At 44.7% G+C, this 26,351-nt stretch overlaps 1 protein-coding gene and 1 long non-coding RNA gene across 2 annotated transcripts in view; both read right to left on the reverse strand.

Moving 5' to 3' along the window:
* Positions 1–417: 417 nt before the first annotated feature.
* On the reverse strand, positions 418–1,464 carry LOC135564364 (uncharacterized). Its single transcript, XR_010460971.1, has 2 exons — positions 942–1,464; positions 418–888 (listed from the first exon to the last, which is right to left on the reverse strand). It is a non-coding gene; the product is annotated as an uncharacterized LOC135564364 (long non-coding RNA).
* A 123-nt stretch (positions 1,465–1,587) lies between these two features.
* Positions 1,588–26,351, reverse strand: part of LOC115118149 (retinoschisin-like) — a 60,838-nt gene continuing 36,074 nt past the window's right edge. Inside the window, exons 4-6 of the mRNA XM_065009395.1 lie at positions 21,760–21,901; positions 5,379–5,574; positions 1,588–2,947 (exon numbers count right to left, since the gene is read on the reverse strand). Coding sequence (XP_064865467.1) covers positions 2,795–2,947; positions 5,379–5,574; positions 21,760–21,901 — 491 coding nt within the window. The 3' untranslated portion in view covers positions 1,588–2,794. The remainder of the gene's footprint in view (positions 2,948–5,378; positions 5,575–21,759; positions 21,902–26,351) is intronic.

The following is a 26,351-nucleotide window of genomic DNA, read 5'->3' on the forward strand; positions in this document are numbered from 1 at the left end:
AGGGGGTTTTAACCTTCCTGAGTCTGAGGGGGTTTTAACCTTCCTGAGTCTGAGGGGGTTTTAACCTTCCTGAGTCTGAGGGGGTTTTAACCTTCCTGAGTCTGAGTCTGAGGGTGGTTTTAACCTTCCTGAGTCTGAGGGGGTTTTAACCTTCCTGAGTCTGAGGGGGTTTTAACCTTCCTGAGTCTGAGGGTGTTTTAACCTTCCTAAGTCTGAGGGTGGTTTTAACCTTCCTGAGTCTGAGGGTGGTTTTAACCTTCCTGAGTCTGAGGGGGGTTTTAACCTTCCTGAGTCTGAGGGGGGTTTTAACCTTCCTGAGTCTGAGGGGGGTTTTAACCTTCCTGAGTCTGAGGGGGGTTTAACCTTCCTGAGTCTGAGGGGGTTTTAACCTTCCTGAGTCTGAGGGTGGTTTTAACCTTCCTGAGTCTGAGGGGGGTTTTAACCTTCCTGAGTCTGAGGGTGGTTTTAACCTTCCTGAGTCTGAGGGGGGTTTTAACCGTCCTGAGTCTGAGGGTGGTTTTAACCTTCCTGAGTCTGAGGGGGGTTTGAACCTTTCTGAGTCTGAGGGTGGTTTTAACCTTCCTGAGTCTGAGGGGGGTTTTAACCTTCCTGAGTCTGAGGGTGGTTTTAACCTTCCTGAGTCTGAGGGTGGTTTTAACCGTCTGAGGGTGGTTTTAACCTTCCTGAGTCTGAGGGTGGTTTTAACCTTCCTGAGTCTGAGGGGGGTTTTAACCTTCCTGAGTCTGAGGGGGGTTTTAACCTTCCTGAGTCTGAGGGTGGTTTTAACCGTCTGAGGGGGGTTTTAACCTTCCTGAGTCTGAGGGGAGTTTTAACCTTCCTAAGTCTGAGGGTGGTTTTAACCTTCCTGAGTCTGAGGGTGGTTTTAACCTTCCTGAGTCTGAGGGGGGTTTTAACCATCCTGAGTCTGAGGGGGTTTTAACCTTCCTGAGTCTGAGGGGGGTTTTAACCTTCCTGAGTCTGAGGGGGGTTTTAACCGTCAGAGGGGGGATTTAACCTTCCTGAGTCTGAGGGGAGTTTTAACCTTCCTGAGTCTGAGGGTGGTTTTAACCTTCCTGAGTCTGAGGGGGGTTTTAACCTTCCTGAGTCTGAGGGGGGTTTTAACCTTCCTGAGTCTGAGGGTGGTTTTAACCTTCCTGAGTCTGAGGGTGGTTTTAACCTTCCTGAGTCTGAGGGTGGTTTTAACCTTCCTGAGTCTGAGGGGGGTTTTAACCGTCCTGAGTCTGAGGGGGGTTTTAACCTTCCTGAGTCTGAGGGTGGTTTTAACCGTCTGAGGGGGGTTTTAACCTTCCTGAGTCTGAGGGGGGTTTTAACCTTCCTGAGTCTGAGGGGGGTTTTAACCTTCCTGAGTCTGAGGGGGGTTTTAACCTTGTATTGTACTGACTCGCCACCAAAGACTTTTACTTGCGACATATAGTTAAATGCACTAAAGCGGAACAATGTGTACATATTGAAGATACACATGCTCATCCCCAGAATTTTTCCACTTGTCTATTTTCAAAGGATAAAGCTAAGAATATTAACAACTTAATAGTTATAGGGGAATTTCACCCTGGGGGAATCTTGGTTTGGTTTCATCATGTCTGAGGCATTTCTAGGACAGTGAGATGTGTTTCACACATAACAGCCCAGGAGGAAAGCAGGGCAGGGCGTCGCGCGCTGAACGATACACCCTATGACTGCTTCAGGTGTATTGATGGGGGCGGGATCCTGCTTAGTGGCATTTCACGATGGCTCTATGTTATATTGATTGCAATTCACATTTTTGTGGGTGTAGATATGGTTGTCCTTGTTCCATAGAGTCAGCGATGTTCCTATCGGCGGATTCATTGCTAAATATACAAGCAGACACGTTTTTTTCTGTCTCTGAAAGAATGCAACTTGTGTTGGGCCCAACATCAATGCCCAACATCACTAATGCTCTTGTGGCTGAATGGAAGTAAATTATCGCAGCAATGTTCCAACATCTCGTGGAAAGCCTTCCCAGAATTGTGGAGGCTGTTATAGCAGCAAAGGGGGGACCAACTCCATATTAATGCCCATGATTTAGTAATGAGATGTTCGACGAGCAGGTGTCCACATACTTTTGGTCATATAGTGTACTTGGCATGTAGTTTTCAACTTGTGGGTGGCACAAATTGGAATATGTGGAGGGGAATGGGCAGGGTATATGCAAATTAAATACTGTATTATTTACTATAGTTAAAAAAGGTAAACACACAATGGTCTCTGCCAATAAAACACACTGACAACCACAGCCCCTAGAAGACAAACAGGGAAAGAGATCAAGACATCATTCTATTGCTACTAGCTCGGTACTGTGTCTTGACAGGGTTACCGGACCAGTGACAAATCAAAGTTAGGTTTGTCATGTGGACGTCATACAGCCAAGTGTACAATGAAATGCTTAAATAATGTCGCCCTTTGGCAAGCGTCTGGGAGTTAAGATGGAAGGGTAAGGTGGACACTGACCTCACTGGGCAAAAACTGGGTCCATCAATGTGGTTTCCATGTCATTTCAACACAAAAAATACATTTGATAGCGTTGAATAAATGTGGAAAACAAATCCACTTGAGAGCATTTCCTCATATTTTCACCCAACTTTTAGCCTAAATCACATGACATGGTGAATTTGTTTCTTGATTTCACGTTGAATTTACGTTAGTTGACAACTTAACCAAATGTAAATCAAAACAAGACGTTGAACTGACATCAGTGCCCAGTAGGATAGACAGGGTTAGAGGTTAGGGGTTAGGGTTATTAGGGTCATAGGTTTTAGGTACACTTGCTCATGCACATCAGCAGCTCCATGCGCAGGGCAATGCGGGTGTGCCAACCCAGAGGGAGGAGCCTAACATAGCGGGCCACAATAGGAGGACGCAGCAGGTTCTGAACGGACGACGAGCGGTCCGAGTTCCCATAGAACACCTGCGGGAACAGAGACACGACATTGGCCAGTCGATAACATGCCCATCTGACATCAACCAATCAGCTGACTAACAGCCTATAGACTATAGAGAAGGATGTACAAGTGAGATGGGCTGAATCCCAAATGGCACCCTATGTAGTGCACCACTTTTCCAGAGCCCATAGAGCTCTGGTCAAAACTACTCCATTAGATAGGAAATAGAGTGCCACTTAGAACACGGAGCCTAAGAGGAACTGACAATTGTTCCCTTGTGATTTAGTAGTATTACTAGTAGCATAATCCAGAATGCCCAACCTGCATACTGACCCTGTTGTTGGTCCTACTGCACACTGACCCTGTTGTTGGTCCTACTGCACACTGACCCTGTTGTTGGTCCTACTGCACACTGACCCTGTTGTTGGTCCTACTGCACACTGACCCTGTTGTTGGTCCTACTGCACACTGACCCTGTTGTTGGTCCTACTGCACACTGACCCTGTTATTAGTCCTACTGCACACTGACCCTGTTGTTTGTCCTACTGCACACTGACCCTGTTATTAGTCCTACTGCATAATGACCCTGCTTGTTGGTCCTACTGCACACTGAACCTGTTGTTGGTCCTACTGCATACTGACCCTGTTGTTGGTCCTACTGTATACTGACCCTGTTGTTGGTCCTACTGTATACCTACCCTGTTGTTGGTCCCAATTTATACTGACTCTGTTGTTGGTCCTAATTTATACTGACCCTGTTGTTGGTGCTACTGTATACCGACCCTGTTGCTGGTCCTACTGCATACTGACCCTGTTGTTGGTCCTACTGTATACTGACCCTGTTGTTGGTCCTACTGTATACTGACCCTGTTGTGGTCCTACTGTATACTGACCCTGTTGTTGGTCCTACTGTATACTGGCCCTGTTGTTGGTCCTACTCTATACTGACCCTGTTGTTGCCAGTCTGGTCCTAGTGTATACTGACCCTGTTGTTGGTCCTACTGCACACTGACCCTGTTATTAGTCCTACTGCACACTGACCCTGTTGTTGGTCCTACTGCACACTGACCCTGTTGTTGGTCCTACTGCACACTGACCCTGTTATTAGTCCTACTGCACACTGACCCTGTTGTTGGTCCTACTGCACACTGACTCTGTTATTAGTCCTACTGCATAATGGCCCTGCTTGTTGGTCCTACTGCACACTGAACCTGTTGTTGGTCCTACTGCATACTGACCCTGTTGTTGGTCCTACTGTATACTGACCCTGTTGTTGGTCCTACTGTATACCTACCCTGTTGTTGGTCCCAATTTATACTGACTCTGTTGTTGGTCCTAATTTATACTGACCCTGTTGTTGGTGCTACTGTATACCGACCCTGTTGCTGGTCCTACTGCATACTGACCCTGTTGTTGGTCCTACTGTATACTGACCCTGTTGTGGTCCTACTGTATACTGACCCTGTTGTTGGTCCTACTGTATACTGGCCCTGTTGTTGGTCCTACTCTATACTGACCCTGTTGTGGTCCTACTGTATACTGACCCTGTTGTTGGTCCTACTGTATACTGGCCCTGTTGTTGGTCCTACTCTATACTGACCCTGTTGTTGCCAGTCTGGTCCTAGTGTATACTGACCCTGTTGTTGGTCCTACTGTATACCGACCCTGTTGTTGGTCCTACTCTATACTGACCTTGTTGTTGCCAGTCTGGTCCTACTGTATACTGACCCTGTTGTTGCCAGTCTGGTCCTAGTGTATACTGACCCTGTTGTTGGTCCTACTGTATACTGACCCTGTTGTGGTCCTACTGTATACTGACCCTGTTGTTGGTCCTACTGTATACTGGCCCTGTTGTTGGTCCTACTCTATACTGACCCTGTTGTTGCCAGTCTGGTCCTAGTGTATACTGACCCTGTTGTTGGTCCTACTGTATACCGACCCTGTTGTTGGTCCTACTCTATACTGACCTTGTTGTTGCCAGTCTGGTCCTACTGTATACTGACCCTGTTGTTGCCAGTCTGGTCCTTGTAGTAGATCCAGTTTAGGTTCTGATCGGTGCGGTACTGGACACTGTACTTAGTCAGCCACTCATCAGCATCACAGTGACCCTGTTGTTGGTGCTACTGTATACCGACCCTGTTGTTGGTCCTACTGCATACTGACCCTGTTGTTGGTCCTACTGTATACTGACCCTGTTGTGGTCCTACTGTATACTGACCCTGTTGTTGGTGCTACTGTATACTGACCCTGTTGTTGGTGCTACTGTATACCGACCCTGTTGTGGTCCTACTGTATACTGACCCTGTTGTTGGTCCTACTCTATACTGACCCTGTTGTTGCCAGTCTGGTCCTACTGTATACTGACCCTGTTGTTGGTCCTACTGTATACTGACCCTGTTGTTGGTCCTACTCTATACTGACCTTGTTGTTGCCAGTCTGGTCCTACTGTATACTGACCCTGTTGTTGCCAGTCTGGTCCTTGTAGTAGATCCAGTTTAGGTTCTGATCGGTGCGGTACTGGACACTGTACTTAGTCAGCCACTCATCAGCATCACAGCGACCCTGGGTCAGGATACCTGAGACCACACCCACATCCTGCAGGTCAATCTGGATCCACTGGCTGTTGTCCTGGAACTTAGACAGCCATGCACACCTGGAAAGGAGGAGGAACATACATGTTAAAATCAGGGCTGTCAAAGTTAACGCTGTTAATTTATTTTGAAACATTTTTTCACATCTCCATTTTTCACCCAAAAGTTTCAAAAGTCTGTTTCCGCACGGACCCCTTTGAGCGTAAAACACAATGCTATCTGTTTGCTCTTTGCAGCTAGCAGCTGAAGACCCAGCTGGCACAAAAAGTTTTTTACATTACTTTCTACAACATTGTATTAGGTTGTATGATAGAACCCTCAAACTAAACTCTGGTCCTCTTATCTAGTTCCACTGCATTTTTTCATTGTTCCCCTTTAATCAGGGACTGATTTAGACCTGGTACATCAGGTGGGTGAAATTCATTATCAGGTAGAACAGAGAACCAGCAGGCTCTGGAACCCGTAGTGTAAAAGTTGAATATCCCTGCGATAGATAAAACATTGTGTCAACAATTGTCTCAAAGATTTTCATTTAGGGAAACTCAACGTTTGAATTACAGTTTACAATATTTCTCACAAAATGTTTACTTCAACGTTCTGCAACATTGTAATTAGATTTCAGTTTCAGTTCCATGTGTCAAACAATTTTTTCAGTTATATTAAAACCAGGTAAATCTGGAGAGTCCCTGCTGATTACGGACCCATTAGTTTAATAACTTGTGAAAACAATAACAAAGCTCATATGTAATAGAATGGCAAAATCATTAAGATTTGATACATACAGTATCAATCAAACAGGGTTTATTTAAAAATAGACACTTACAAACAAATACAATAACATATTTTAGTTTAATATCAATATGCAAAAAATCTAAATATATAGATTGATCAATAATGGCTATTCATGCCGAAAAGACCGTCATGAATGGTGTTTTCTATTTGGAAGCTTTCAACTTTCCAGCTGAAATAATATATTTAATAAAAAATATTATATACAGTTGAAATTGGAAGTTAACATACACCTTAGCCAAATACATTTAAACTCAGTTTCACAATTCCTGACATTTAGTCCTACAAAGAAAATCCTTTCTTAGGTCAGTTAGGATCACCACTTTACTTCAAGAATGTGAAATGTCAGGATAATAGTAGAGATAATTATTTATTTCAGATTTAATTTCTTTCATCACATTCCCAGTGGGTCAGAAGTTTACATACACTCAATTAGTATTTGGTAGCATTACCTTTATATTGTTTAACTTGGGTCAAACGTATTGGGTAGCCTTCCACAATAAGTTGGGTGAATTTTGGCCCATTCCTTTTATTTTTTATTTTACCTTTATTTAACTAGGCAAGTCAGTTAAGAACAAATTCTTATTTTCAATGACAGCCTAGGAACAGTGGGTTAACAGTGGGTTAACTGTTCAGGGGCAGAACGACAGATTTGTACCTTGTCAGCTCGGGGATTGAAACTTGCAACATTTCGGTTACTAGTCCAACGCTCAAACCACTAGGCTACCCTGCCACTCCTCCTGACAGAGCTGGTGTAACTGAGTCAGGTTTGTAGGACTCCTTGCTCTCACACATTTGTTCAGTTCTGCCCACAAATGTTCTATAGGATTGAGGTCAGGGCTTTGTGATGGCCACTCCAATACCTTGACTTTGTTGTCCTTAAGCCATTTTGCCACAACTTTGGGTAATTGTTCATTTGGAAGACCCATTTGAAACCAAGCTTTAACTTCCTGACTGATGTCTTGAGATGTTGCTTAAATATATCCACATAATTTTCCTGCCACATGATGCCATCTATTTTGTGAAGTGCACCAGTTCCTCCTGCAGCAAAGCACCCCCACAACATGGATGCTGCCACCCCCGTGCTCCACGTTTGGGATGGTGTCTTCGGCTTGCAAGCATCCCCCTTTTTCCTCCAAACATAACAATGGTCATTATGGCCAAACAGTTCTATTTTTGCTTCATCAGACCAGAGGACATTTCTCCAAAAAGTATGATCTTTGTCTCCATGTGCAGTTGCAAACCGTAGTCTGGCTTTGTTATGGTGGTTTTGGAGCAGTGGCTTCTTCCTTGCTGAGCGCCCTTTCAGGTTATGTCGATATAGGACTTGCTTTACTGTGGATATAGATACTTTTGTACCACTGAATTATAAGTGAAATAATCTGTCTGTAAACATGTGTCATGAACAAAGTAGATGTCCTAACCGACTTGCCAAAACTGTAGTTTGTTAACAAGAAATTTGTGGAGTGGTTGAAAAATGAATTTTAATGACTCCAACCTATATGTATGTAAACTTTCGACTTCAACTATACATATCCTAAAGCTAAAATATACACAAATAATATATTATCTAAAAAAAGGGGCACAAGACAGGGATGTTCCCTCTTCCCCTCCTGTTTGCACTAGCAATTGAACCGCCTGCAGAAATAATTAGACAGTACCCAAACGTAACAGGTATTAGTAAACATGACGTCACGTCTTCTCCTGCTCCTCCCTTCCGGCATTTGATGTCGCTGGTTAACTAACCACCGGTCCTGGCAACCATCATTATGCACACCTAGCAGCAATCATTATGCGCACCTTTGCTTCATCATGAGGCACACCTGGACTCCATTACCTCACTCATTACCTCCCCTTTCTCTGGCACTCCCTTAGGTTCATTCCCCAGGCAGTATTGTTTCTGTGTTTCATGTCAAGAAGCTACTCCTATGTTGTATTAAACTTATCACCTGCACCTGCTTCTCGACTCCCAGCGTCTACGTTACAGAGTACTGCCTCAACAAATGGAAGCAACAGGAAATCAGAACATCTCCCAGACGGTCGACGAGCAGAGATACCTACTTCGTCAACACCACAACCAGCTGGTGCAACTGGGGACGGCTATGGAAGAGGTTCTTTGCAGTGCTCAATGTCTCAAACCTACCCAAGAGGCGTTGCCTTCAGCAGAGGATAGTCTACCACCAGTCGATCCAGAGAGCCAGCACACCAGCCCATTCAGCAACCCACTCAGGTCAGCGATTCCCGTTTGTCCCTCCTTGATAAATATGACGGTCACACGCTTCCCAGCGGCTGAGTGAAGCAGAAGGAAACAGCTTGGGCTCTGTCTCTATTGTGGTCAAGGAGGGCACCAGCTCTAGCAGTGTCCGGTACGTCCCAACTCGGGATTCAGGAGAGCAAGAGGGTGTGAGTATCCCCTCTTCATCACTTTCTGCCAAACCCTTTTTGGTGTCGATCACACTAGTTGACTGTCCCTCATGTACTGTATCTACAGCGTTAGTGGATTCCGGTGCCACGGGGAACTTTATAGACCAGACCCTTGCCTCCTCTCTTAACATCATCTCATACCCGCTCCCCTCTCCTTTCCCGGTTCAAGCCCTCGAAAATCGGCCACACGGTTCTGGAACCATCACATACATCACCAAACCACTCACCCTCACCATGGAGTCCATTCATCAGGAGAAGATTCCCTTCTTCATCACCAAAAACCAGCTCACAATAACATCCTCAACCTCCCTTGGCTTCAACGCCATAACTCCACCATCTCATGGTCAAGGATTAAAAGCACGGACTGGACACCCGAATGCTGGAGGACCTGCTTTCCTGTCCTCTGTGGTTCCACGTCGGTTGAGAGTCCTGTGGTTTCCCTTCAGCCCAACATCCCAGAGGTATACCAGGACCTCTGGGAGTCTCTATGGGGGTGCCACAGGGTTCAATTCTCTGGCCGACGCTTTTCTCTGTATATATCAATGATGTCGCTCTTGCTGCTAGTGATTCTCTCATCCACCTCTACACAGATGACACCATTCTGTATACATCTGGCCCTTCTTTGGACACTGTGCTAACAAACCTCCAAACGAGCTTCAACACCATACTGTCTCCTGCAGAGAGGAATTACAACATCGGTGATCGAGAGGTCCTAGCGGTGAAGTTGGCATTAGAGGAGTTTGCTTGAGTACGGACATCATCGACCATCAGAACCTGGAGTACGGACAGCGAGGAGGCTCAATCTGCACCAAGCAAGGTGGGCCCTTTTCTTTATGAGATTTGACCTCATGCTGACCTGGGCGCACACAGCTGTGAGGATGATGAATGGGTCCTTGGCACCCTCCAGTCAGTGTCTCCACTCCTCTAATGCTAACTTCACCGCCAGGAGCTCTCGATCGCTGATGTCGTAATTCCTCTCTGCAGGAGACAGTTTCTTAGAGTAGTACGCACATGGATATTTTTTTTGTGGATTACCTTGTCGTTGAGACAGAACTTCCACTACGCCCACCTCGTTTCATCCCTCTCTCTGGTCTCCCTACTACTCTCCAGGTCACTGAAGCACTATTCCAGCAGGTCTTCCGGCATTATGGGCTCCTGGAGGACATCGTTTACGACCGTGGCCCTTAATTCACATCGGTCAGGGTCAGGTGGAGAGAATGAACCAGGAGCTGGGGAGCTTCCTGAGGAGTCACTGGCAGGGAGAGTGGCCCCGATTCCTTCTATGGGCGGAGTATGCCCAGAATTCGTTATGTCACTCCTCCACCGGACAGACTCCCTTCCAGTGTGTTCTCTACCAGGAACCTCCCACTCCGCCTGCCCTGCAAGAAGCTGAGCCCTCTGGTTTCTCCGGAGGGTGAACGAGGTGACGTATAGGTTACAGCTTCCCAGTGACTACCATATTTCTTCTTCTTTTCATGTCTCCCTTCTCAGGCCGGTGGTTCCTTAAAAATAAACGTAGTCTTGCTTTGTGGCATTTCACGATGGCTCTATGTTATATTGATTGCAATATACGTTTTTGTGGGTATAGATATGGTTGTCTTGTTGGATAGAGAAATTGGATGTCTTTCAGCAATGTTTCTATCAGAGGATCCATTGCTAAATATACAAGCAGACACATTATTTTCTGGTATCTGAAAGAATGCAACTTGTGTTGGGCGGTGCTCCATGCTCTTTCCCCGTTCCACCCCCAAGGCGGGCTTTTTTGAAAATGAGTTGGACACTAACAACAATACTTTGGGCATCTATTAGCTACATGGAGACATTCAACCATACATGTTTCAACCGGAATATAGTGAAAAGGATTCAAAGAGTTGGATTTAGCAAGAAGGTCAGCTACAACTGATGCCATCAGCAAAAGGGCAGATGACAAATATGGTAAGTATCATAAGTAAGTTATGCCACCTAGCTAGCTAGCTAACTTTAGTTTATCTACTTAAACCCATATTGTGTATTGCTGGCTAACATGCTAGCTACTGTGTTACAGTGGGGGAAATACAATTATGTTTCTGTTTGCTAACTTACCTAGCTAGGTAGCTAGCTAGCTAGCTAGCTAAACAACTACCAGTATCCATATCTATGACTAAAAATAGAATAGGTTTTACAATCAGAGCTCTTTTACAACCAGCCACCTAAAGCTAGGTTTATCAGTAAACATTAGCACATGACTGGTGTTGGCAAGCTAGTTAGCTTGGTGTCTACTAACCTGTTATGTGCCACATCTCACATTTGTAACTTGTTAGCAAACGTGTGTAACATCAGCAATTGTAAATAATTTCACTAGCTAGCTATGTAACATAATTGACGAGGGATGACATTGGTTATGATTATGATCGTGGATGCATTTCAATGAAATTCTAGGCATGACGCAAGATAGGATTCCAAACAGATGTAAATAACAAGTATTGTATATCCAGCTAGCTAGCTAAGTTTACTAGCAAACAGTGATGAGAAACAACAATACTACAATTTACTGTTGTAAATCTGTAAAACTGAAGCTGGTTTTACTATAAAACATATTTGCCTAAGCCTGATAGACATGGCTGTAGCCAGATACTGTCTGCCTACCTACCTAGGCTCATTTGTACGGTCTGGTCACTGTGCAAAGCTTGAGGGTTATGCCATATTTCAAATCAAATCAAATTGTATTTGTCACATGCGCCGAATACAACAGGTGTAGACCTTACAGTGAAATGCTTACTTACAAGCCCTTAACCAACATTGCAGTTTTAAGAAAATACCTAAAAAAGAGTAAGAGATAAGAATAACAAATCATTAAAGAGCAGCAGTAAATAAAAATAGCTGGGCTGTGTTGAGGGGGTACCGGTACAGAGTCAATGTGTGGGGACACCAGTGTCGAGGTAATTGAGGTAATATGTACTTGTAGGTGGAGTTATTAAAGTGACCATGCATAGATAATAATAGAGAGTCGCAGCAGCATAGGGGGTGGGGGTGGGGGTAATGCAAATAGTCTGGGTAGCCATTTGATTAGCTGTTCATGAGTCTTATGGCTTAGGGTAGAAGCTGTTTAAGAGCCTCTTGGACCTAGACTCCAATACCGCTTGCCGTGCGGCAGAAGAGAGAACAGTCTATGACTAGGGTGGCTGGAGTCTTTTAGGGCCTTCCTCTGACACTGCCTGGTATAGAGGTCCTAAATGGCAGGAAGCTTGGCCCCAGTGATGTACTGGGCCATATGCACTACCCTCTGTAGTGCCTTGCGGTCAGAGGCCGAGCAGTTGCCATACCAGGCAGTGATGCAACCAGTCAGGATGCTCTCGATGGTGCAGCTGTAAAACCGTTTGAGGATCTGAGGACCCATGCCAAATATTTTCAGTCTCCTGAGGGGGAATAGGTTTTGTCATGCCCTCTTCACAACTGTCTTGGTGTGCTTGGACCATGTTAGTTTGTTGGTGATGTGGACACCAAGGAACTTGAAGCTCTTAACCTGCACCACTAAAGCCCCGTTGATGAGAATGGGGGCGTGCTCGGTCCTCCTTTTCCTGTAGTCCACAATCAACTCCTTAGTCTTGGTTACGTTGAGGGAGAGGTTTTCAGGTCACAACTTGTATTGTTTACGTGCTGCTGTGCATTTTGTTGCTAACCTTACTTTGCTACCTGACAACTTTACAGTTTTTGCTTTTTAATTACCGTTTATATTTTTGTTTTTCCCTCACTCTACATTTTTTTCATTAAACTTTTTCATTCCGGACGCTTTATCTGGACGTGGTTCGTCAGGACCTCCACCAGCCGAGTAGTAATATTAACATGATGCCTTCTAATTGCAGTCGCTGTACTCATAATATACAGGAGAACGATCGCCTTACGGCGAGGATAGCTGTGCTGCAAGCCCAGCTTCAGATGCAATCGTTAGGCAAGGGTTATTTCAGTGTAGGAAAGGATGGAACAGCGTCTGTGCCAGCACTAAGTACAGATAGTAGTATACATCCCCTCGCACAGTCCCCGCAGCATGCCAACCTTCTCATGGCTTCTGGAGGGAAATGTGGGGGAATGCTCAACCGGTGTCGCTCATTCAGCCGACAGAAACTTTCAACTGGTTCTCCCCATTAAGCAGCAAGTCGGAGTCAGAGGCTGAGCCCGGGCTCTCTGGGCTCTACTCCTCCTGTTACGGGGTCTGAGACGCCGAAGCCTCCCACCATTTAGCTCTGACAAATTGAAAACCCTAGTCATTGGCGACTCCATTACCCGCAGTATTAGACCTAAAACGAATCACCCAGCGACCATACACTGTTTACCAGGGGGCAGGGCTACTGACGTTAAAGCCAATCTGAAGATGGTGCTGGCTAAAACTGGCGAGTGTAGAGAGTATAGGGATATTGTTATCCACGTCAACACTAACGATGTTAGGATGAAATAGTCAGAGGTCACCAAGCGCAGCATAGCTTCAGTGTGTAAATCAGCTAGAAAGATGTGTCGGCATCGAGTAATTGTCTCTGGCCCCCTCCCAGTTAGGGGGAGTGATGAGCTCTACAGCAGAGTCTCACAACTCAATCGCTGGTTGACAACTGCTTTCTGCCACTCCCAAAAGATAGAATTTGTAGATAATTGGCTCTCTTTCTGGGACTCACCCTCAAACAGAACCAAGCCTGGCCTGTTGAGGAGTGATGGACTCCATCCTAGCTGGAGGGTGCTCTCATCTTATCTACGAACATAGACAGGTCTCTAACTCCCCTAGCTCCACAATGAGATAGGATGCAGGCCAGGCAGCAGGCTGTTAGCCAGCCGGCCAGCTTAGTGGAGTCTGCCACTAGCACAGTCAGTGTAGTCAGCTCAGCTATCCCCATTGAGACCGTGTCTGTGCCTCGACCTAGGTTGGGCAAAACTAAACATGGCGGTGTTCGCCTTAACAATCTCACTGGAATAAAGACCTCCTCCATTCCTGCCATTATTGAAAGAGATTGTGATACCTCACATCTCAAAATGGGGCTACATAATGTTAGATCCCTCACTTCCAAGGCAGTTAACATTTTATTTCACCTTTTATTTAACCAGGTAGGCAAGTTGAGAACAAGTTCTCATTTACAATTGCGACCTGGCCAAGATAAAGCAAAACGGTTCGACACGTACAACAACACAGAGTTACACATGGAGTAAAAACAAACATACAGTCAATAATAGAGTAGAAAAATAAGTCCATATACAACTTATATAATGAGGTGAGATAAGGGAGGTAAATGCCAAAAAAAGGCCATGGTGGCGAAGTAAATACAATATAGCAAGTAAAACACTGGAATGGTAGATTTGCAGTGGAATAATGTGCAAAGTAGAAGGGGTAGTTGTTTGGGCTAAATTATATATGTGCTATGTACAGGTGCAATAATCTGTGAGCTGCTCTGATATCTGGTGCTTAAAGCTAGTGAGGGAGATGTGTTTCCATTTTCAGAGATTTTTGTAGTTCGTTCCAGTCATTGGCAGCAGAGAACTGGAAGGAGAGGCGGCTAAAGGAAGAATTGGTTTTGGGGGTGACCAGAGAGATATACCTGCTGGGGCACGTGCTACAGGTGGGTGCTGCTATGGTGACCAGCGAGCTGAGATAAGGGGGGACTTTACCTATCAGGGTCTTGTAGATGACCTGGAGCCAGCGGGTTTGGCGACGAGTATGAAGCGAGGGCCAGCCAACGAGAGCTTACAGGTCGCAGTGGTGGGTAGTATATGGGATGAACTAATCACTGATCATAATCTTGATGTAATTGGCCTGACTGAAACATGGCTTAAGCCTGATGAATTTACTGTGTTAAATGAGGCCTCACCTCCTGGTTACACTAGTGACCATATACCGCGGAGGTGTTGCTAACATTTATGATAGCAAATTTCAATTTACAAAAAAAGCTTCTAGTCATGAAATCTATGCAACCTACTCAATCACTTTTTACAGCTACTGTTTACAGGCCTCCTGGGCCGTATACAGCATTCCTCACTGAGTTCTCTGAATTCCTATCGGACCTTGTAGTCATGGCAGATGATATTCTAATTTTGGTGACTTTAATATTCAAATGGAAAAAGTCCACAGACCCACTCCAAAAGGCTTTCGGAGCTATCATCGACTCAGTGGGTTTTGTCCAACATGTGTCCGGACCTACTCACTGCAACAGTCATACACTGGACCTAGTTTTGTCCCGTGGAATAAATGTTGTGGATCTTAATGTTTTTCATCATAAACCTGGACTATCGGACCACCATTTTATTACGTTTGCAATTGCAACAAATAATCTGCTCAGACCCCAACCAAGGATCATCAAAAAACTATCGGCCTATATCGAATCTTCCATTCCTCTCCAAAATTGTAGAAAAAGCTGTTACGGAGCAACTCACTGCCTTCCTGAAGACAAACAATGCACACGAAACGCTTCATTCTGGTTTTAGCCCCCATCAAAGCTCTGAGACTGCACTTGTAAAGGTGGTAAATTACCTTTTAATGACGTCAGACCGAGGCTCTGCATCTGTCCTCGTGCTCCTAGACCTTACTGCTGCTTTTGATACCATCGATCACCACATTATTTTGAAGAGATTGGAAACCCAAATTGGTCTACACTGACAAGTTCTGGCCTGGTTTAGATCTTATCTGTCAGAAAGATATCAGTTTGTCTCTGTGGATGGTTTGTCCTCTGACAAATCAACTGTACATTTCGGTGTTCCTCAAGGATCCGTTTTAGGACCCCTATTGTTTTCACTATATATTTGACCTCTTGGTGATGTCATTTGGAAACATAATGTTAACTTTCACTGCTATGGGGATGACACACAGCTGTACATTTCGATGAAACATGGTGAAGCCCCAAAATTGCCCTCGCTGGAAGCCTGTGTTTCCTGTGTTTCAGACATAAGGATGTGGACTTTCTACTTTTAAACTCGGACAAAACAGAGATGGCTGTTTTAGGTCCCAAGATACAAAGAGATATTCTGTTGAATCTGACAATTAATCTTGATGGTTGTACAGTCATCTCAAATAAAACTGTGAAGCACCTTGTCGTTACTCTGGACCCTGATCTCTCTTTTGACGAACATATCAAGACTGTTTCAAGGACAGCTTTTTTCCATCTACGTAACATTGCAAAAATCAGAAACTTTCTGTCTAAAAATGACGGAGGAAAAATTTATCCATGCTTTTGTGACCTCTAGGTTAGACTACTGCAATACTCTACTTTCCGGCTACCCAGATAAAGCACTAAATAAACTTCAGTTAGTGCTAAACACGGCTGCTAGAATATTGACTAGAACCAAACAATTGGATCATATTACTCCAGTGCTAGCCTTTCTACACTGGCTTCCTGTTAAGGCAATGGCTGATTTCAAGGTTTTACTGCTAACCTACAAAGCATTACATTGGCTTGCTCCTACCTATCTTTCCGATTTGGTCCTGCCGTACATACCTACACGTACACTACGGTCATAAGATGCAGGCCTCCTAACTGTCCCTATAATTTCTAAGCAAACAGCTGGAGGCAGGGCTTTCTCCTATAGCGCTCCATTTTTATGGTCTGCCTATCCATGTGAGAGACGCAGACTTGGTCTCAACCTTTAAAGTCTTTATTGAAGACTCATCTCTTCAGTAGGTCCTATGATTGAGTGTAGTTTGGCCCAGGAGTGTGAAGAGACCGGCCCAGGTGACTCTCTAGAGACCGCAGGAGTGGTAGAGATACTCTGAATGATTGGCTGATTGATTGGCTATGAAAAGCCAACTGACATTTACTCCTGAGGTGCTGACTTGCTGCACCTGTTGCACCCTCGACAACCACTGTGGTTATTATTATTTGACCCTGATTGTCATTTAGTCATTTATTTAAGTAATTTAAGTCATTTAGCAGACGCTCTTATCCAGAGCGACTTACAAATTGGTGCGTTCACCTTAAGACATCTATGTCATCTATGAACATTTGAACATCTTGGTCATGTTCTGTTATAATCTCCACCCGGCACCCCTCATAGCCTGGTTCCTCTCTAGGTTTCTTCCTAGGTTCTGGCCTTTCTAAGGAGTTATTCCCAGCCACCGTCTTTCTTCACCTGCATTGCTTGCTATTTGGGATTTTAAGCTGGGTTTCTGTACAGCACTTTGAGATATCAGCTGATGTAAGTAGGAATTTATAAATACATTTGATTTGAAATTTGATGATAGCTTGTTATTCTGGCACCACCCGGCCAGGTCTCTGACCTCCTCCCTATAGGCTGTCTCGTCGTTGTCGGTGATCAGGCCTACCACTGTTGTGTCGTCTGCAAACTTAATGATGGTGTATGAGTCATGCCTGGCCATGCAGTCGTGAGTGAACAGGGACTACAAGAGGGGACTGAGCACGTACCCCTGGGTGGTTCCAGTGTTGAGGATCAGTGTGGCAAATGTGTTGCTACCTAATCTCACCACCTGGGGGTGGCCCGTAAGGAAGTCCAGGATCCAGTTGCAGATGGAGGTGTTTAGTCCCAGGATCCTTATTTTAGTGATGAGCTTTGAGGGTAATATGGTGTTGAACGCTGAGCTGTAGTCAATGAGCAGCATTCCCACATAGGTGTTCCTTTTGTCCAGGTGGGACAAAAGGTGGGAAAGGGCCGTGTGGAGTGTAATAGAGATTGCATCTGTGGATCTGTTTGACCGGTATGCAAATTGGAGTGGGTCTAGGTTTTCTGGGATAATGGTGTTGATGTGAGCCATTACCAGCCTTTCAAAGCACTTCATGGCTACATACGTGAGTGCTACGGGTCTGTAGTCATTTAGGAAGGTTGCCTTAGTGGTCTTGGGCATCTGTTTCATCTGACCACTTTTATATAGACCGAGTCATTGGTGCTTCCTGCTTTCATTTTTGCTTGTAAGCAGGAATCAGGATGATAGAGTTGTGGTCAGTTTTACCAAATGGAGGGCGAGGGAGAGCTTTGTACACGTCTCTGTGTGTGGAGTACAGGTGATCTAGAATTGTCTTTCCTCTGGTTGCCCATTTAACATGTTGATAGAAATTTGGTAGAACTGATTTAAATTTCCCTGCATTAAAGTCTCTGGCCACTAGGAGCGCCGCCTCTGGGTGAGTGGTTTCCTGTTTGCTTATTTCTTTATACAGCTGACTGAGTGCGGTCTTAGTGCTGGCATCTGTCTGTGGTGGTAAATAAACGGCCACGAAAAGTATAGCTGAAAACTCTCTAGGCAAGTAGTGTGGCCTGCAGTTTATCACAATATACTCTACTTCAGCCAAGTAAAATCTAGAGACTTCCTAGATTTCGTGCACCAGCTGTTGTTTACAAATACGCACAGACCGCCCCCCCCTCGTCTTACCGGAGTGTGCTGTACTATCTTGCCGGTGCAGCGTATATCCCGCTAGCTGAATATCCATGTCGTCATTCAGCCACGATTCCGTGAAACACAAGATACAGTTTTTGATGTCATATTGGTAGGATATTCATGATTGTACCTCGTCCAGGTTATTGTCCAATGATTGCACGTTGGCGAATAATATTGACAGTAACGGCAGATTTCCCACTCGCCTTCTGCGGGTCCTCATGAGGCATCCAACTCTGTGTCCTCTATACCTGCGTCTCCTCCTCTTGCAAATAACGGGATGTTTGCCATGTCGGGTGTTTGGAGAATGTCCTTGTTTTATTACTACCAAATTACTTATATTATGCAGACCAGTTAGCTTGCAACTGTCATTAGCAACCACAGTGAAATCTCCAACTGAATATTGTTACTTTGTTTCAGGGGCCTCCAGTATGAAGATCACAAATGTACAATGATTTCATCCAATACATTTTGGTGACACTTATTCAGATGAGTTGTTCTTTAACTCAATCATTTAATTGAAATGTGGAATGTTTTGAAGCGTTTTCAAAATGTTTTGTAGGATTCCTGCAACATGTTGGGGGCACATTGGGAACGTTCCTGAAAGGCTTTGGAACATCTCAAACATTTTGAAATGTCCCAGGAACGTTTTGCAATGTTTCTGAAATGTTCCTGACTGTAACGTTTGTAGAACGTTATTGGTACACTACAAAAAACCCAAACATTGTTTTTGAGATCATTTCACAACCTTACAGCAACACGGACCAGTATCCTAGACTAGATCTAATAGCTGTATGATATTTAACATGATGTAGAACACGGACCAGTATCCTAGATCTAATAGCTGTATTATATTTAACATGTTGTAGAACACGGACCAGTATCCTAGACTAGATCTAATAGCTGTATGATATTTAACATGTTGTAGAACATGGACCAGTATCCTAGACTAGATCTAATAGCTGTATGATATTTAACATGTTGTAGAACATGGATCAGTATCCTAGACTAGATCTAATAGCTGTATTATATTTAACATGTTGTAGAACATGGACCAGTATCCTAGATCTAATAGCTGTATGATATTTAACATGATGTAGAACATGGACCAGTATCCTAGATCTAATAGCTGTATTATATTTAACATGATGTAGAACATGGACCAGTATCCTAGCTGTATTATATTTTACATGAATTCTGACCTGGCTGAAATGCTGTTTTTGTCTTGGAATAGAGTTGTCTTGGAATAGGGTTTTCTTCCTGAATATAATCAAATAAATTACAACTACAACCCAATATGATGTTTTTTTAAATTGAAACCTCTTAAATTAGGGTCAAATTTGAATAATTAAAAAAAGTGATTCATCTTTAATTGTATGATTTTCTGTAGTTAATAATCTTGAATAACTTCAGATAATCGTATGATTTTCTTGATGAATTATTTAAATCTATTGACACCCCTAGTTCTAATATACAACCTGGGGTGTATACTATAAAGCAGGATCAATGAGATAGCGAGCTAACTTTTTGGTTGTTTTTTGGTTTTGGTTGTTGAGTCCATTAGACCATGCCCATTTTAAGCTGGTCTTTCTAATACAGATATATGTAACTACTGCTTGTAGTTTACCACACTGGAGAGGAGAGAGGGTCATACACATTGCTCCTGCTTGTAGTTTACCACACTGGAGAGGAGAGAGGGTCATACACATTGCTCCTGCTTGTAGTTTACCACACTGGAGAGGAGAGAGGGTCATACACATTGATCCTGCTTGTAGTTTATGTCCCTGGAGAAGAGAGAGGGTCATACACATTGCTCCTGCTTGTAGTTTACCACACTGGAGAGGAGAGAGGGTCATACACATTGCTCCTGCTTGTAGTTTACCACACTGGAGAGGAGAGAGGGTCATACACATTGATCCTGCTTGTAGTTTATGTCCCTGGAGAAGAGAGAGGGTCATACACATTGATCCTGCTTGTAGTTTACTCCCCTGGAGAGGAAAGAGGGTCATACACATTGATCCTGCTTGTAGTTTACCACACTGGAGAGGAGAGAGGGTCATACACATTGATCCTGCTTGTAGTTTACCACACTGGAGAGGAGAGAGGGTCATACACATTGCTCCTGCTTGTAGTTTACCACACTGGAGAGGAGAGAGCGTCATACACATTGCTCCTGCTTGTAGTTTACGCCCCTGGAGAGGAGAGAGGGTCATACACATTGATCCTGCTTGTAGTTTACGCCCCTGGAGAGGAGAGAGGTTCATACACATTGATCCTGCTTGTAGTTTACGCCCCTGGAGAGGAGAGAGGGTCATACACATTGATCCTGCTTGTAGTTTACTCCCCTGGAGAGGAGAGAGGGTCATACACATTGATCCTGCTTGTAGTTTACTCCCCTGGAGAGGAGAGAGGGTCATACACATTGATCCTGCTTGTAGTTTACGCCCCTGGAGAGGAGAGAGGGTCATACACATTGATCCTGCTTGTAGTTTACGCCCCTGGAGAGGAAAGAGGGTCATACACATTGATCCTGCTTGTAGTTTACCACACTGGAGAGGAGAGAGGGTCATACACATTGATCCTGCTTGTAGTTTACCACACTGGAGAGGAGAGAGGGTCATACACATTGATCCTGCTTGTAGTTTACGCCCCTGGAGAGGAGAGAGGGTCATACACATTGATCCTGCTTGTAGTTTACGCCCCTGGAGAGGAGAGAGGTTCATACACATTGATCCTGCTTGTAGTTTACGCCCCTGGAGAGGAGAGAGGGTCATACACATTGATCCTGCTTGTAGTTTACCACACTGGAGAGGAGAGAGGGTCATACACATTGTGATGCATACACCTGATTTAGGACAGGAGACCAACATACTCGCTTCATACTCGTCGCCAAACCCACTGGCTCCATGTCATCTACAAGACCCTGCTAGGTAAAGTCCCCCCTTATCTCAGCTCGCTGGTCACCATAGCATCTCCCACCTGTAGCACACGCTCCAGCAGGTATATCTCTCTAGTCACCCCCAAAACCAATTCTTTCTTTGGCCGCCTCTCCTTCCAGTTCTCTGCTGCCAATGACTGGAACGAACTACAAAAATCTCTGAAACTGGAAACACTTATCTCCCTCACTAGCTTTAAGCACCAACTGTCAAAGCATCTTACAGATTACTGCACCTGTACATAGCCCACCTATAATTTAGCCCAAACAACTACCTCTTTCCCAACTGTATTTAATTAATTAATTAATTTTGCTCCTTTGCACCCCATTATTTTTATTTCTACTTTGCACATTCTTCCATTGCAAAACTACCATTCCAGTGTTTTACTTGCTATATTGTATTTACTTTGCCACCATGGCCTTTTTTGCCTTTACCTCCCTTCTCACCTCATTTGCTCACATCGTATATAGACTTGTTTCTACTGTATTATTGACTGTATGTTTGTTTTATTCCATGTGTAACTCCCTGTTGTATGTGTTCAACTGCTTTGCTCTATCTTGGCCGGGTCGCAATTGTAAATGAGAACTTGTTCTCAACTTGCCTACCTGGTTAAATAAAGGTGAAATAAATCAAATCAAATAAAACACATTATAATATAGAAAGACAACACCAAGATTATGACACCTGAGGTACAACAGATCCTTGTTGCAAAATGTGACCACAAGTACATATTAACCACCAAGATGAGTATAGACAGCAGCACTGACCCGAAGCCCTGGCTGTTGAGTCGTGCCCTGTTGGAGGTCCAGGACGAATACCAGCCACTGTACTCTTCCTGGTTAGAACAGCTAATCTGGTCCGGTGCCACTGAACCAGCCTCGAACCCCAGGGGCTTGTGATAGAGACACTCTGTGGAGCACAGGCACACTGTTTAACAACTCATCTATCATCTATCTATGGCACATTGCAGAAGAGTCTATTTTCAACATAACATTTTTCACAATCTCATTTGTATTCTCACAGTTGGAGTGGTACAAATCAGAGCACGGTATCTAAATTGTAATCTGGTTATGAAACGCTAAAATGTCAGGGCTCCTAGTGTTGCGTAACACTCCATCAAACCCCTGATGCTATCCTAGCGTGACCCAGAGAGACAATCTGGGAAGTTGATCAACGGCAAATGTTTACAGAGATTTACAGATGTTTGAGATTCTGTGAAAATCTCCTGCTGGGGTTTGTCTCTGCCAGTCTGCCAGTCTGTTCCTGTTGGATGTAAAGTATTGTGGCTCACATCATGCTCTCTGTGCATGTATATGTTGGCTGGACATCAATCTGGTACATTTAGCTGAATGCACAGTGGTCGTTCTTCAACGACAGGAAACATTGCTGTCACCTTCACCATGTAAGGGTCCTTCATACCACAGAGCTCAGTGTAATATGAGTGATTTAGTTTTTTTAGGGGGTAGATCAGATTTAATATTGCACATAGATTGTGGCTTCTATCAATGTCTGCATCATTTCCAATCTCCCTTATATATACATACAGTACTAGTCAAAAGTTTGGACACACCTACTCTTGCAAGGGTTTTTCTTTATTTTTACTATTTTCTACATTGTTGAATAATAGTGAAGACATCAACACTATGAAATAACACATATGGAATCATGTAGTAACCAAAAAGTGTTAAACAAATCAAAATATGTTATATTTGAGATTATTCAAAGTAGCCACCCTTTGCCTTGATGACAGCTTTGCACACTCTTGGCATTCTCTCAACCAGCTTCATGAGGTAGTCACCTGGAATGCATTTCAATTAACAGGTGAGTCTTGTTAAAAGTACATTTGTGGAATTTCTTTCCTTCTTAATGTGTTTGAGCCAATCAGTTTTGTTGTGACAAAGTAGGGTTGGTATACAGGAGATAGCCCTATTTGGTAAAAGACCAAGTCCATATTATGGCAAGAACAGCTCAAATAAGCAAAGAGAGTCCATTATTGCTTTAAGACATGAAGGTCAGTCAACCCAGACATTTCAAGAACTTTTAAAGTTTCTTCAAGTGCAGTCGCAGTCACTGGCTGTCATGACGACCGCCACAGGAAAGGAAGACCCAGAGTTCTCTGCTGCAGAGGATCATGTGGTAAACTGTGGGGTGTTGGGTTGAGCCTCCAGAGATTGACACAGATACAGAGAGGCTTTAGTCCGAAAAACAACTTTACTAAGACAGAAAATAAATATATCAAAGAAATAACATAGGTTTTGCTCAGTCTTCCTTCTCTCTCCCTTCTCTCTCTCCCTTCTCTCTCTTGACTGGTGTCCGTCTCTCTCCCTTCTCTCTCTCCCTTCCCCTTCTCTCTCTTGACTGGTGTCCATCTATCTCCCTTCTCTCTCTCCCTTCTCTCTCCCTTCTCTCTTGACTGGTGTCCATCTATCTCCCTTCTCTCTCTCCCTTCTCTCTCTCCCTTCTCTCTCTTGACTGGTGTCCATCTATCTCCCTTCTCTCTCCCTCTTCTCTCTCTCCCTTCTCTCTCTCCCTTCTCTCTCTTGACTGGTGTCTATCTATCTATTCTCTCCGGTGGTGTGCCATCGTGCTCCTTTTATTTAGCCTCCATGGCTGGTTGGCACTTTCCTCTAATTACCTCCACTTAGCTCTGTCCGTGTCGGGGTGCCCAGCTCCCGTAATCCCAGCAGAGGGAGCCAACGTCACCTCACATACCTCCCCTCTGCTTCACAGAGTTCAAGTAACAGACACATCTCAACATCAACTGTTCAGAGGAAACTGCGTGAACCAGGTCGAATTGCTGCAAAGAAACCAATACTAAAGGACACCAATAAGACGAACAGACTTGCTTGGGCCAAGAAACACGAGCAATGGACATTAGACCTGTGTGTGTGTGATTGTGTGTGATTGTGTGAGTGGTGGCAGTTGCAACCTGTTCCATAATCAAAGCATCTACAAATACTCAACCCTGCCACTTCCACGCTGCCAGTTCGTAGCCCCTGCTCAGTCAGCCGTTTGTTCCCGCATAGATCTTGTTATCTTGTTGTGCCTGTTTTTCCCGACGCTGCTTTTCTCTCCTCTACAGTTCCGTCTGCTCTGACTGGTTCCTGTGTCCAATCCCTCGTTACGTCAATCCTGCTTCTCTGCCCAGGAACCCTGCTCCACTGCTTCCTTGGATTCCGCTCCGGACTTGCTTAGCCTGCCCTTTCTCCACTTACCCCAGCCTCAGCCCCAGTTCCTGGTTCCCTGCTACCCGCCCCAGCTCCCCCTGGCCTGCACCCCATCTCCCCCCGCTTTTCAATAAATACCTTAGTTACCTTATCCCTGTCTCCCCGTCTGAGTCTGCACTTGGGTTCACTTGCTTCGCCCCGCGTTACAATCAGACTGTTAAATAGCTATCACTATCAGGGTACCACCCAGTTACTCAACCCTGCAACTTAAATGCTGCTGCCCTATATACATAAACATGGAATCACTGGTCACTTTAATAATGTTTACATACTGCTTTACTCATCTCATATGTATATACTGTATTCTATTCTACTGTATTGTCATGACTGTCCTGATCAGGTCACGCCATTTTACCTGCTGTTGTTGTGCTAGCTGATTAGCTGTTGTTGTCTCACCTACTGTTTTAGCTACTGTTTTAGCTAGCTCTCCCAATTCAACACCTGTGATTACTGTATGCCTCGCTGTATGTTTCTCTCAAATGTCAATATGCCTTGTATACTGTTGTTCAGGTTAGTTATCATTGTTTTAGTTTACAATGGAGCCCCTAGTTCCACTCTTCATACCCCTAATACCTCCTTTGTCCCACCTCCCACACATGCGGTGACCTCACCCATTACAACCAGCATGTCCAGAGATACAACCTCTCTCATCATCACCCAGTGCCTGGGCTTACCTCTGCTGTACCCGCACCCCACCATACCCCTGTCTGCGCATTATGCCCTGAATATATTCTACCATGCCCAGAAATCTGCTCCTTTTACTCTCTGTCCCCAACGCTCTAGGCGACCAGTTTTGATAGCCTTTAGCCGCACCCTCATACTACTCCTCCTCTGTTCCGCGGGTGATGTGGAGGTAAACTCAGGCCCTGCATGTCCCCAGGCACCCTCATTTGTTGACTTCTGTGATCGAAAAAGCCTTGGTTTCATGCATGTCAACATCAGAAGCCTCCTCCCTAAGTTTGTTTTACTCACTGCTTTAGCACACTCTGCTAACCCTGATGTCCTTGCCGTGTCTGAATCCTGGCTCAGGAAGGCCACCAAAAATTCTGAGATTTCCATACCCAACTATAACATCTTCCGTCAAGATAGAACTGCCAAAGGGGGAGGAGTTAGCCTGCAAAGTAATGTCATACTTTCCAGGTCCATACCCAAACAGTTCAAACTACTAATTTTGAAAATTACTCTCTCCAGAAATAAGTCTCTCACTGTTGCCGCCTGCTACCGACCCCCCTCAGCTCCCAGCTGTGCCCTGGACACCATTTGTGAATTGATCGCCCCCCATCTAGCTTCAGAGTTTGTTCTGTTAGGTGACCTAAACTGGGATATGCTTAACACCCCGGCAGTCCTACAATCTAAGCTAGATGCCCTCAATCTCACACAAATCATCAAGGAACCCACCAGGTACAACCCTAAATCTGTAAACAAGGGCACCCTCATAGACGTCATCCTGACCAACTGGCCCTCCAAATACACCTCCGCTGTCTTCAACCAGGATCTCAGCGATCACTGCCTCATTGCCTGTATCCGCTACGGAGCCACAGTCAAACGACCACCCCTCATCACTGTCAAACGCTCCCTAAAACACTTCTGTGAGCAGGCCTTTCTAATCGACCTGGCCCGGGTATCCTGGAAGGACATTGACCTCATCCCGTCAGTTGAGGATGCCTGGTCATTCTTTAAAAGTAACTTCCTCACCATTTTAGATAAGCATGCTCTGTTCAAAAAATGCAGAACTAAGAACAGATATAGCCCTTGGTTCACTCCAGACCTGACTGCCCTCGACCAGCACAAAAACATCCTGTGGCGGACTGCAATAGCATCGAATAGTCCCCGCGATATGCAACTGTTCAGGGAAGTCAGGAACCAATACACGCAGTCAGTCAGGAAAGCTAAGGCCAGCTTCTTCAGGAAGAAGTTTGCATCCTGTAGCTCCAACTCCAAAAAGTTCTTGGACACGGTGAAGTCCATGGAGAACAAGAGCACCTCCTCCCAGCTGCCCACTGCACTGAGGCTAGGTAACACGGTCACCACTGATAAATCCATGATTATCGAAAACTTCAACAAGCATTTCTCAACGGCTGGCCATGCCTTCCGCCTGGCTACTCCAACCTCGGCCAACAGCTCCGCCCCCC

Source organism: Oncorhynchus nerka, linkage group LG24 (genome assembly GCF_034236695.1).
Source record: "Oncorhynchus nerka isolate Pitt River linkage group LG24, Oner_Uvic_2.0, whole genome shotgun sequence".
NCBI lineage: Eukaryota > Metazoa > Chordata > Actinopteri > Salmoniformes > Salmonidae > Oncorhynchus > Oncorhynchus nerka.